Below are 13,352 nucleotides of genomic sequence, written 5' to 3' on the forward strand. Positions count from 1 at the left end.
CCTCAGTAATGTTTTAAATTTTTCTTCATATAAATCATGCACATTTTTGTAGATGTATAGACATTCCCATGTGTTATCTTTTGTGCAGCTCTTGTGAATGACAGATTCCTTCTTTGATCTGTTGTATAATTAGACTCATCTGTAGAGGACCAGTATGGACTGGCCCTAAGACCCTTGTACACCTGCAATGATTATTTCTTCTGGCATAATCACAAGCAATAGGGGTGGTAATCTTAAGACTTCAAAATCACTGATATCGGCAGGGAGGTAGCTAACACTTTCCTAACACATGCCAGGCATTACGCTGGTGTTTTTTCTTTTGTTTTGTTTTGCTTTCTTCTGAGACAGAGTTTTGCTCTTGTTGCCCAGGCTGGAGTGCAATGGCACGATATCGGCTCACCGCAACCTCTGTCTCCTGGGTTCAAGCGATTCTCCTGCCTCAGCCTCCTGAGTAGCTGGGATTACAGGCACCTGTTACCATGCCCAGCTAATTTTTGTATTTTTAGTAGAGACAGGGTCTCGCCATGTTGGCCAGGCTGGTCTTGAACTCCTGACCTTGGGTGATTCATCAGCCTCCGCCTCCAAAAGTGCTGGGATTACAGACGTGAGCCAATGCGCCCAGCCTATGCTGGTGTTTTAAATATATGTATAACATGTATATGAAACAGATGTTATTATTCTCACTTTAAAGATGAAAAATCAGAAGTCTAAGGTCACAGAAGCAGTCAACTTTTTTTTTTTTTTTTGAGATGGAGTCTCACTCTGTCGTCCAGGCTGCAGGAGAGTGGTGCACTCTTGGCTCACTGTAACTTCCACCTCTCAGGTTCAAGTGAGTCTCTTGCCTCAGCGTCCCAAGAGGCTGGGATTACAGGCATGTAATCCATGCCCAGCTAGTTTTTGTATTTTTAGTAGAGATGGTGTTTCACCATGTTGGTCAGGCTGGTCTTGAACTGCTGACCTCGTGATCCGCCCGCCTCAGCCTCCCAAAGTGCTGGAATTACAGGTATGAGCCACCATGCCTGGTTAACTGTTTTTAAATTTAATTTAATTTAATTTTAAGTTCTGGGATAATTGTGTGGAACGTGCAGGCTTCTTACATAGGTAAACGTGTGCCATGGTGGTTTGCTGCACCTATCAACCCATCACCTAGGTATTAACACCTGCATGCATTAGCTATTTATCCTGATGCTCTCCCTCCGCCACCTACGCTTCAACAGGACCGGGTGTGTGTTGTTCGCCTCCCCGTGTCCATGTGTTCTCATCGTTCAGCTCCCACTTATGAATGAAAACATGCAGCGTTTGGAAAACTTTCACACTTCAAAGCCATTATTTTCTACCACAACTCAGAAGAAGCTGTAGTGAACAGTGAGGTGACTGGTTGTTGTTGACTGTGAAACTTCCATCCTCCATCACTAATTACATACCACTTAAATGTATTTGATAAGTAGATCAAACTGATTACAAGTACTGTTTCTTAGACATTTAAGGTAGTATACATTTTTGCTAATGGTGAAAAACAAATTAAGTAATCATCTAAATGGCCTCCAGATTCCATGTGTCCTTTTTTTCATACTTTCACTATTGTTTTCCCCAAATTATCTCCTTTCAGCATTCCCATAAATGCAGCTGGCATGTTTTCAAATCCTTCGATGATATATTCCTTGTCCTGGATTTTACCCTGTATCAAAGCAATAACAAATTTCAAAACTTAATTTAATATTCTCAATGATATACTGTTCTCATCCTAGCAACAAATGTATCAGGTACATCATTGGAAACCTTGAAAATAAGAGATGGAGGTCCTGTCCTCCATGAACTTGAAGTCAAGGTGGGGCAAGATCCACTTACGCAGCACATGTAAAAGATTACAAAGTACACCTAAGAAGAACTTAATAATAGATGTCAGATCATAGTGTGAAGTGTCATAAGGCAGCGATTAAGCAATTTCTTTTTCTTTTTTTTTTTTGTTTCCTTTCTTTTTTTTGAGACAGAGTCTCGCTCTGTCACCCAGGCTGGAGTGCGGTGCCGCAATCTTGGCTCACTGCAAGCTCCGGCTCCCAGGTTCACACCATTCTCCTGACTCAGCCTCCCGAGTAGCTGGGACTACAGGCGCTTGCCACCATGCCCGGCTAATTGTTTTGTACTTTAAGTAGAGATGGGGCTTCACCGTGTTAGCCAGGATGGTCTCAATCTCCTGACCTCGTGATCTGCCTGCCTTGGCCTCCCGAAGTGCTAGGATTACAGGCGTGAGCCTCCGTGCCCAGCACAATTAAGCAATTTCTAAGTAAGATGCATAGTAAAGTTTAATAACACAATGATCTCAAAGGAGGTGGAAATAGAGAAAGGAACACCCTTCATTACCTCTGGCCCCTGAAGAGGCAGGTCCTATTCAGGAAATATAAATGGCAGGACAATCTAATAATCTGTCTCCCCTTTAAGCCAGGGTTCTTTCAACATTTCTTTAACCTTTTTCTGGGAGTGTGGGAAGGAAGGGTTCATGTTAGTGAGGAAGGTTTTTCATGTCTCTTTCTACTACAAGGCACAGCCTACTAATGGGAACTAATTTACATTTTCAGATTTTTTGAAGGGGTCTTATATAGAGACCTGAGTTACCTGGTACAAGCTTTTCCCTAATGCATTCCAGTGATGGCTTAGCACTCTGTATGGATTAATAGACAAGATTATTTGCTTGAAGTCAGTCAATTACAAAGTAGGGAAACTGAGATTTAAACTTTTATTATTATTATTATGCTGAGACAGGGTCTCACTCTGTCACCCAGGTTTGAGTACAGTGGCACAATCACAGCTCACTGCAGTCTCAACCTCCTGGGCTCCAGTGATCCTTCCACCTCAGTCTCCTGAGTAGCTGGGACTACAGGGATGTGCCACAATGCCCAGCTAACTTTTTTAGTTTTTGTAGAGATGGGGTCTTGCTAGGTTCACCCAGGTTGGTATCAAACACCTAGGCTCAAGTGATCCGCCCACCTCAGCCTCCCAAAGTGCTAGGATTACAGGAGTGAATTGAAAGCCCCAACTCATTCTTGTTCTTGAAGAAGAAAGGAATCTGGATAGGGTGGAAAGGTAGAATCCAGTTCAGAGGTTAAAAATAGAGAACGAATACTGTTATGGACTGAATTGTTTGCCCCCAATCCAAATCCACACGTTTAAGTCATAATCACCAGTGCCTGACAATGGGACTGTATTTGGAGATAGGGCTTTAAGAAAAGGTAATTAACAGGCTGGGCACAGGGGTTCACAATGTAATCCCAGCACTTTGGGAGGCTGAGGCAGGTGGATCACCTGAGGTCAGGAGTTCAAGACCAGCCTAGCCAACATGGCCAAACCCCATCTCTACTAAAAATACGAAAATTAGCCAGGCGTGGTGGCATGCGCCTGTAATCCCAGCTAGTCAGGAGGCTGAGGCAGGAGAATTGCTTGAACCTGGGAGGCAGAGGTTGCAGTGAATGGAGATCGCACCATGGCACCCCAGCCTGGGCAACAAGAACGCAACTCCATCTCAAAAAAAAAAAAAAAAGGTAATTACGGTAAAACGAGGTCATATAGGTGGACCTTAATCAATATGACTGGTGTGCTTATAAGGAGGCTAGGACACAGACACACAGAGAGAAGGCCATGAGAAGATGCGGGGAAAGGAAGCCATCTACAAGTCGAAAAGAGAGAGGCCTCCAAAGAAACAACCCTGCTGACACCTTGATCTTGGACTTCTAGCCTCCAGAACTGAAAAAATAAATTTGTTGTGTAAGCCGCCCAGTCTGTGGTACTTTATTTTGGCAGACCTAGCAAACTAATACAAATACTAATGGAAAATATTAATAGGGGAAATTAGGGCATAGGATGCAGGGTATATGGGAGCTCTCTGTACTGTCTTCCCAATTTTCCTATAAATCTAACACTTCCCTTTTTATTTTTGTTTTTGAGACAGGGTCTTGCTCTATTGCCAAGGCTGGAGGACAGTGGCACATTCAGAGTTCACTGCAGCCCTAGAACTCTTGGACTCAGGTGATCCTCCCACCTCAGCCTCTGGAGTAGCTGGGACTACAGGTGTGCACCAGTGTACCGAGCTAATTTTTTTAGTGTTTGTTTTTCGTAGAGTCTCATTGTGTTGCCAGGGCTGGTCTCGGACTCCTGAGCTCAACCAATCCTCCTTCCTCACCCTCCCAAAGTGCTGGGATTATAGTTACGAGCCACCACACCCAGCCTAAAATTTTTCTAAAATAAAAAGTGAATTTTAAAAAATAGGGAATGAGATTAAAAAGGGAGGATGAGAAAGAAATGAGGCCAACTCACAACTTAAAACCCAACTAGGGCCAGGCGCCACGGCTCACACGTATAATTCCAGCACTTTGGGAGGCCGAGGCAGGAGAATCACTAGAGGTCAGGAGTTTGAGATGAGCCTGGCCAACATGGTGAAACCCTGTCTCTACTAAAAATATAAAAAGTTAGCCGGAAGTGGTGGCGGGTGCCTGTAATCCCAGCTACTCAGGAGGCTGAGGCGGGAGAATCACTCGAACCCAGGAAGTAGAGGTTGCAGTGAGCCAAGATCGCGCCACTGCACTCCAGCCTGGGCGACAGAGTGAGACTCCATCTCAAAAAAAAAAAAAAAAAACCCACAACTAACTATGATCAGCTTCACTTTGTTAGAGGGAAGCATTGGGGACACCAGCACAGTGGTTTCCTGTTGTCAACTGTGATCACGGATGGGCTCCATTAGATTTCACCAGCTGGGACAACTTAGATTCAGCTCTTTCCAGCTCCCTGGAGAGAGCCCAGCCCGGCACTCCAAGTGCTAGACTGGGAAGAGCGCCAAGCTCCAGTGGCTGCCGGAGGAGCAATCTATTCCTTTGAATTGGGAAATGATCACTGGCCAGGGATTAGGAAGCATGGTATCATTTTTCCCCTGTAAAACTAAAATAATGCAACTTGATTGTTCAGATTTCTGTTGACTAAAACTTTACAGGGTGTAAAGTTTGAAAATTATCATGGAACAGGACTAAGGGATTGTCTTCTTTGCTACTTAGGAAGAGCCGTGGCACATGTATGCACCCCTCTAACATTCATTTATTCAGCAATATTTATCCAGTGCCTACATCGCTTCATCTACTCTTCTGGGGGCTGGAGATACACCAGAAAGCAAAATGTATGAACGTGCTGCCTTCATGGAGGTTACATCCTCAAGAAGGGAGATGGGCAATAAATATAAATGAATAAGTGAATTATAGTATATATTATGTAAAAGATGATTAATTGCTATGGATAAAAGTAGGATAGGAGCCTGGGCAACATGGTGAAAACCCATCTCTACGAAAAATACAAAAAAATTAGCCAGGTGTGGTGGCACATGACTGTTGTCCCAGCTACTCAGGAGGTTGAGGTGGGAGAATCACCTGAGCCTGGATGAAGGCTGCGGTGAGCCATGATCATGCCACTGTACTCCAGTCTCGGTGTCTGAGTGAGACCCTGTCTCAAAAAAAAAAAAAAAAAAAAAAGCAGGGGGGCTGTGGGGATATGGAGGATCAAGAATGAAGTGGGAATGCAACTTATAATAGGGTCATTTAAAAAGTTGCCTCACCCAGAAGGCACTGCTTTTTTTTTTTTTTTTTTGAGACAGAGTTGCGCTCTGTCACTGGGCTGGAGTGCAGTGACACGATCTTGACTCACTGCAACCTCTGCCTCCCAGGTTCAAGTGATTCTCCTGCCTCAGCCTCCCGAGTAGCTGGGACTATTGGCACACGCCACCATGCCCAGCTAATTTGTATATTTTTAGTAGAGACGGGGTTTCACCATGTTAGGATGGTCTCAATCTCTTGACCTTGTGATCTGCCTGCCTCTGCCTCCCAAAGTGCTGGGATTACAGGTGTGAGCCACCATGCTGGTCCAGAAGGCACTTTTTAGCAAAGACTTGCAGGATGTGAGAGAGTTCAGCAAGCAGTTACAGAGCAGTGGAGGGGTGGAGGAGACTGGACGAAGTAAACAAGGGGGTGAATACTAAGAAATGAAATCAGAGAGATATCGGGGTCAGATTTTGTGTAAGCTTGCTGAATATTCTCACTTTGGTTTACTCTAAGTGAAATGCAGAGTTTTTGCATGGTTTGGATCATAAGAACGGCAGGATTTGATTTGTGCCTTAACAGATTGCTATGACCACCAAACTGGGAAATGTCTATAGGGGTGAAAAGATGGGAGGCCAGGTAGAGTCCACTATTGTTGTAGGAAGCCAAGGACCCCAAACGGAGGGACTGGCTGGAGCCGTGGCAGAGGAAGATAAATTGTGAAGATTTCATTTTAATGTGGACATTTATCAGTTCCCAAATTAACACTTTTATAATTTCTTATGCCTGTCTTACTTTAATCTCTTAATCCTGTTATCTTCATAAGCTGAGAATGCATATCACCTCAGGACCACTGTGATAATTGTGTTAACTGTACAAATTGATTACAAAACATGTGTGTTTGAACAATGTGTAACCAGTGCACCTTGAAAAAGAACAGAGCAACAGCGATTTTCAGTGAACAAGGGAAGATAACCATGAGGTCTGACTGCCTGCGAGGTTGGGTAAAATAGAGCCATACTTTTCTTCTTGCAGAGAGCCTATAAACGGACGTGCGAGTAGGGAAGATATTGCTAAATCGTTTTCGTAGCAAGGAATATTAATAATACCCTGAGGAAGGAATGCATTACTGGGGGAAGGTCTATAAACGGCCGATCCGAGAAAAGGCCCAGTGACCATGACCTGGGGCACTCTAATATTAATTTAGAGAAAAAAGCTAGCAGGAGTCTGAGGAGGACCCATCAGTGAGGAAAACCAAGAGTTAAGGGAAGCCAAGGGAAGAAAGCATATCAAGGAGAGAATGATCACTATTAAATATTTCCCATAGCCAAGTGAGGCTAACAATCAACATGTGGACTTCACTGTGTAAGGGTCCCCTGTGACCTTGACAAAAGTTAATTTTGGCCAGGTGTGGTGGCTCACATCTGTAATCCCAGCACTTTGGTAGCCTGAGGAGGGCACATCACTTGAGACCATCCTGGCCAACATGATGAAAACCTGTCTCTACTAAAAATACAAAAAGTTAGCTAGGCGTGGTGGTACACACCTGTAGTCCCAGCTACTCGGGAGGCTGAGGCATGAGAATTGCTGGAATCCCGGAGGCAGAGGTTGCAGTGAGCCCAGATTACACCACTGCACACCAGCCTGGGCAACAGAGTGAGATTCTGAAAAGCCTGATATGTGGGTTTCAGGACGAATGGAAAGAGAGGAACGGCAGACAGTGAGTGTAGAGAGCACTTCCAGCTATTTTGTTACAAAAGGGAGAGAAGGGAAATGGAGCTGCATTTGCAGTGGAAATGAACTTTAGAGAGGGTTGTTTTGTTTCCCTTTCAAAGATGGGAAAAGTAAGAATATTTATATTCTAAGCACAAGGACCCAATAGGGAAAAACTGATGTTGCGGCAGAGAGAGGGAAGAATTGCTGGAACAAAAGCCTTGAGAGGCAAAAGGGAATGAGACCTAGTGTACAATTGGAAGGGGTGGCTCCAGAGCTTCTTACCTCTGAGACCCATTTCAGCAAGTCCTTCAGAGCTTTTTGGCGGACATCTCCTTGCCAGTGGTAGAAGGCGAAGCCTTCTGTGTGAAGCTCCTGACGGATAACAATCTCTGGGTTTGGACCTGTGAAGAGAAGGGCACATTTGGGTGGCAGGATCCAGGGATCCTGGATCCATGGGAGTTGGCTACCGTGAAACACGCAGTACAGGTCACTGTCACTGTGTTTGGTGCTTGAAGTTTCTTGGTGCTTCTCCCCTTCCATTTCCTCCTTTCTGATCCACAGGACTGCTGGCCCATCAACATGCACTTTGCAGCAGGCAGAATAATGGCCCCAAAGATGTTCATATCCAAAAACCCCAGAACATGTTACCTTACGTGGCAAAAAGGACTTTGCAGATATGATTAAGAACCTTAGTGGGGATGCGGTGGCTCACGCCTGTAATCCCAGCACTTTAGGAGGCCAAGATGATCAGATCCCAAGGTCAGGAGTTCGAGACCAGCTTGGCCAACATAGTGAAATCCCCGTCTCTACTAAACATACAAAAAAAAAAAAAAAAATTAACTAGGCATGGTGGTGGGTGCCTATAGTCCCAGCTACTTGGGAGGCTCAGGCAGCAGAACTGCTTGAACCTGAGAGGTGGAGGTTGCAGTGAGCCAAGATCGTGCCACTGCACTCCAGGCTGGGTGACCGAATGAGACTCTGCCTCAAAAAATAAAAAATAAAAAAAGAACTTTGAGATGGGAAGATTATTCTCCATTATAAAGATGGATCCAATATAGCAAAGGTCTTCATAAGGGAATGAGGGACACAGGAAAGTTATAGTCAGGAATGGAATATGGGGTGATAGAAGCAGAGATGAGAGAGAGGAGGAGGAGGAAGATCCTATGCCACTGGCTTTGAAGACAGAGGAAGGGGCCACATGCCAAGAAATACAGGCAGCTGCTAGAAGCTTGAAAAGGCAAGGAAACATTCTCTTCTAGCGTATTCAAAAGGAATGCAGCCCTGCCAACCCACTTTACTTTTAACCTCCAGACCTCTAAGAATAAGTGTGTGGGGTCGGGTCCATGGCTCATGCCTATAATCCAGCATTTTGGGACTCCGAGGCAGGTAGATCACTTGAGGTCAGGAGTTTGAGACCAGCCTGGACAATATGATGAAACCCTGTCTCTACTAAAAATACAAAAATTAGCTGGGCGTGGTGGCACATGCCTGTAATCCCAGCTACTCAGGAGGCTGAGGCAGGAGAATCGCTTGAAGCTGGGAGGGGACTGCAGTGAGCTGAGATTGCACCACTGCACTCCAGCCTGGGTAACAGAGAGAGACTCGGTTTCAAAAAGAAAAAAAAAAGAAAAAAGAAAACAAACAAAAGAATAAACATGTGAATGTTTGTGTGTGTGTGCGTGTGTGTGTGTGTGTTTGCTTTTAATTTGAGACAGGGTCTGGCTCTGTTTCCACAGGCTGGAGTAAAGTGGTGCCATCACTGCTTAATGCAACCCTGACCTCCTCATTCAAGGGTCATCCCCACCTCCGCCCCTCAAGTAGCTAGGACTACAGGTGCTGGCCTGGCTAATTTTTTTTTTTTTTTTTTTTTTTTTGTGTCAGAGATGAGGTCTTACTCTATTGCCCTGGTTTCAAACTCCTGGGCCAGGCAATCCTCCTTCCTTAGCCTCCCAAAGTATTGGGATTACAGGCATGAGCCACTACAACTGGCTAAGAATTTGTATTTCTAACAAGTTCCCAGGAGATGGTGATGTTGCTGGTCCTTGGCCCACACTTTGAGAACCAGCACCCCAGAAAAAGCACACAGCTCTCCTGCTGCCTGTGAAGAAGGTACTCGCCTTCTGTGTGTGAGGAAGAAAAAGTTTTTTGGTTGCCTGGTTGATTTTCCCAAGTGTCCTAATTGACTAGTAACTGAGAGAATGACACCTGAGCATGGTCTTTCAAGTTCAGGAAGTCAGGCAAAGATGCCTAGGGAATATCAGAGCCAGCTGTGCTAAGATGAGTGGTGGAATCTAGCTTCAGCATCTTTGACCACTGGCACCACTCAGGCTAAAGTTCCCACTCACTACTTTGAGGAAAGTAACATTAGCAGTTGGAAATATGAAGCTTTGTCCTGAACCAAAAGAAACTAATGTAAGAGAATGAGACAGAAAGAGTGTTTCCTCAGAAGACCCAGAGCAACTATTCTTTGTGAGTGAGCGATTGGAACTCTCACTTCCTCATCTTAAATGAAAGTGGGCTGGGCATGGAGGCTCATGCCTGTAATACCAGCACGTTGGGAGGCAAGGTGGGAGGATCACTTGAGCTCAGGTGTTCAAGACCAGCTTGGGCAACACAGAAAGACCTCATTGCTTCTAAAAAAAACTAACGACTGGCCAGGCGCGGTGGCTCACGCCTGTAATCCAAGCACTTAGGGAGACCGAAGGGAGCGGATCACAAGGTCAGGAGATACAGACTATCCTGGCTAACACGGTGAAACCAGTCTCTACTAAAAATACAAAAAATTAGTCAGGCATGGTGGTGTGTGCCTGTAATCCCAGTTACTCGTGAGGTTAAGGCAGGAGAATCGCTTGAACCCGGGAGGCGGAGGTTGCGGTGAGCAGAGATCGCGCCATTGCACTCCAGCCTTGGCGACAGAGCGAGACACTGTCTCAAAACAAAACAAAAAACAATTACCCAGGTATGGTGGCACATGTCTGTAGTCTCAGCTACTTGGGAGGCTGAGGTGAGAGGATCACTTGAGCCCGGGCGGTGGAGGCTGCTGTGAGTCATGTTTGCACCACTGCACTCCAGCCTGGGTAACAAAGCGAGACTCTGTCTCAAAAAAAAAGGTCCAGTCTGGAAAACAGATCGAAACCTTGTCTCAAAACAAACAAACCAACAACCAAAAAACAAAATGCAAGTGAAATGCTGTTTCTGGGTTTGTGCGTGTTGATGAGAATGTTGGTTTTTGTTTTTTTACTGAGAGCAAAAAAGGAAATGTGGCATTAAACATGGAGGAAATCATTGCTTGCCTCTCAGCTATCCTAACACTGGAATATGTTAGAATTTCTGGGAATCTGTGGCAGGGCAGAATTCCATCTGATTAAAATGGAATGGACAAGGCCAGCTGACATCTCAAAGTCCTGTCTGAGCAGCTGAGCTTCCAAAGACTAATTGCTAAAGAGACTAGGTCGAGTTACTGTATTCAAAATAGTTGGCTATTCCTAATTGGACTGTGGTTAAGAAAAGGCCTCCTGCAGCTTCGCTCAGTTGGCAGGCAGACAGTTTCCCATGATTCCAGCTTAGCACCAGTTAGAAAATTATAGGGGGGGAAAATGTCCCTAACAGTAAGATTGCCACATAAATCTGGAGTTTCCTTCTTGGTAATGGTTTTGATTTTTCACAACCTAAGAGGGAATCTACAAGTTGCCCTTTGTCAGCCCCTTCCTTTGTAGCCCCCCATGTCCATACGGTTGTGGTGTGGTTAACTAGTGGGGCTATAAGGTTTCATTCCCTTTAGTCAAGCTCATCATAGAATAAATAACCAATTGATTTATGGTTGCCTGGATCCTGATTAGAGTCTGGAAGATTCCTTTTTTCCTTCTTTCTCCTTTTTTGGGGGGAACCACAGGTAATTTGTGATCTCTCTTAATAGCACAGGATCATTGTAGCAGAAACAGACTCTAAATGAGGCGCTTAGAAGACTGGTCTTTGTTTTGACTCTGTTGCCAATAGCAGTTAAAGAGTCTCTGGTCCTCTCGGCCATTCATCTCCCCACCTGTAAAACGAGAGGCCTGTAGAAGGCATCTCACAGGACAGGGATTTAATGAATATGGTTCTCTGGTTAATACTGCTTTTGGACCTCAGAGTGTGGAGTGGGAAGGGTGTGGTTTCAGCATAAGAGAGTAGGGAGTGGGGAATGGAGTTCATGACAGGGCACCAGAGAAATAAAACAAGGACACTCGAGGAACGGAGGGAAGCTGCTGCTGCCTTCCCATTTAGTGGCAATTGTCAGCCTGCTGAAGCCAAGGTGCCCTACTGCTGCAAGAAGCACTGCCCAAGATTTCTGAAGGACATGGCAGCCTGCCCTTCCCTTCACCCACAGCAAGTCACCCTTTATTCCTCTCGCACCTCCAGCAATGTCTCTGATATCCAGAGGAACCTGAATATTTTACCAGCCAGACCAAGGTGTTCTGTTTCTAAATCAAATCATCACTGTCTTTTTACCACTTTGCATTAAATGATAGGTAAATACTAAAACTTTTAATAACTATTTCTTCTATATTTGTAGATCCTGCTATTTCTCTATATAAAAATCAAATATAAGCTGATTTAGCCCAAAATACATGAAATTGTTGTTGTTGTTGTTATTATTTTGAGACAGGCTCTCACTTTGTCACCCAGGCTGCAGTGCAGTGGCACGAACACAGCTCACTGCAGCCTCAGCCTCCCAGGCTCAAGCAATCCTGCCACTTCAGCCTCTTGAGTAGCTGGGACTACAGGTGCACACCACCACACCCGGCTTATTTTTATATTTTTTGTAGAGACGGCATTTTGCCATGTTGCCCAGGATGGTCTCAACCTCCTGAGCTCTCTCAAAGTGAGACTCTATCTTAAAAAAGAAGAAGAATATATGAAAATCTTTCTAACAATTTCAGAGTCACTGGCCTATGGCATATCTGTGAATTTTCTCCTTGTCCAGCCTCGTGACATGTGGGATCGTGTGCATGTGCTCATTACCTGGGGGAAGTGGGCTGGTTCTGTTATATGTAGACATGGCTCCACATATGGCAATCCTTCCAAATTTCTTCATCTGGCCAAAGCAATGTTTGAAAACTCTCCACCTACCTAAACAGACAGAAAAAACAAAACCAAAGACAAAATGTTAAATAATCTAAATACTAGAGATTCAGGAAGATCATTGAGTCACGATCATTATTTTACAATACCCGTTTTAGCAGCAACAAAACTGATTGAATGAGCCCAACTGTGCAGAAGGTTGCAATGAGAAAAAGACATTAGAAACAGGCATTTTCGGCCGGGGGTGGTGCCTCACACCTGTAATCCCAACACTTTGGCGGGTGGATCACCTGAGGTCAGGAGTTCAAGATCAGCCTGGCCAACATGGTAAAACCCTATCTCTACTAAAGATACAAAAAATTAGAAGGGCATGGTTGTGGGCCGCCCTTAATCCCAGCTACTTGGGAGGCTGAGGCAGGAGAATTGCTTGAACCCGGGAGGCGGAGGTTGCAGTGAGCTGAGATCACACTACTGTACTCAAGCCTGGGCAACAGAACAAGACTCCATCTCAAGAAAAAAAGACAAAAATAATAAACAGGGCATTTTCATTTGACTCTAAGCCCATACCTTTTATAACTTATATATTTTACTTTATTATCTATTGAAGCTCTCTGATCAGTCCAATAACCTCATTGTCTTGTAATTTAAAGGTATGGAAAAATACTCAAAAGTCGTATAAAGAACAAAGTTGGAAAACTGGCACTTTTCAATTTCAAAACTTAATACAAAGCTAAATTAATTAAGATAGGGTGAGAATAGAAATATATATCAATGAAACTGAATCACGAGTCCAAAAATGAACCCTTACATTTATGATCAGTTGGTTTTCTACAGAAGTACTAAAGCAGTTCAATGGAGGAAAAACAGTCCTTTCAACAAACGGTGCCAAACAACTGGATTTCCACATGGAAAATAATGCAGTTGGGCCTCTTCCTTATACTACACACAAAAATTAACTTAAAATGCATGGTAGACCTGAATATAACAGCTAAAACTATAAAACTC

The 13,352-nt window shown here is 44.4% G+C and overlaps 1 protein-coding gene across 1 annotated transcript in view; it reads right to left on the reverse strand.

Annotated features, from left to right (window-relative positions):
• Nucleotides 1-1,036: 1,036 nt before the first annotated feature.
• The window catches only part of LOC104660872 (prostaglandin reductase 1-like), a 35,844-nt gene continuing 23,528 nt past the window's right edge, over nt 1,037-13,352 (reverse strand). The window contains 4 exon segments of the mRNA XM_010361346.2: nt 1,037-1,678; nt 7,569-7,687; nt 12,288-12,374; nt 12,377-12,395. Of these exon segments, the coding sequence (XP_010359648.1) occupies nt 1,568-1,678; nt 7,569-7,687; nt 12,288-12,374; nt 12,377-12,395 (336 nt within the window). The 3' untranslated portion in view covers nt 1,037-1,567.

This window comes from Rhinopithecus roxellana, chromosome 16 (assembly GCF_007565055.1).
Source record: "Rhinopithecus roxellana isolate Shanxi Qingling chromosome 16, ASM756505v1, whole genome shotgun sequence".
Classification (NCBI taxonomy): domain Eukaryota; kingdom Metazoa; phylum Chordata; class Mammalia; order Primates; family Cercopithecidae; genus Rhinopithecus; species Rhinopithecus roxellana.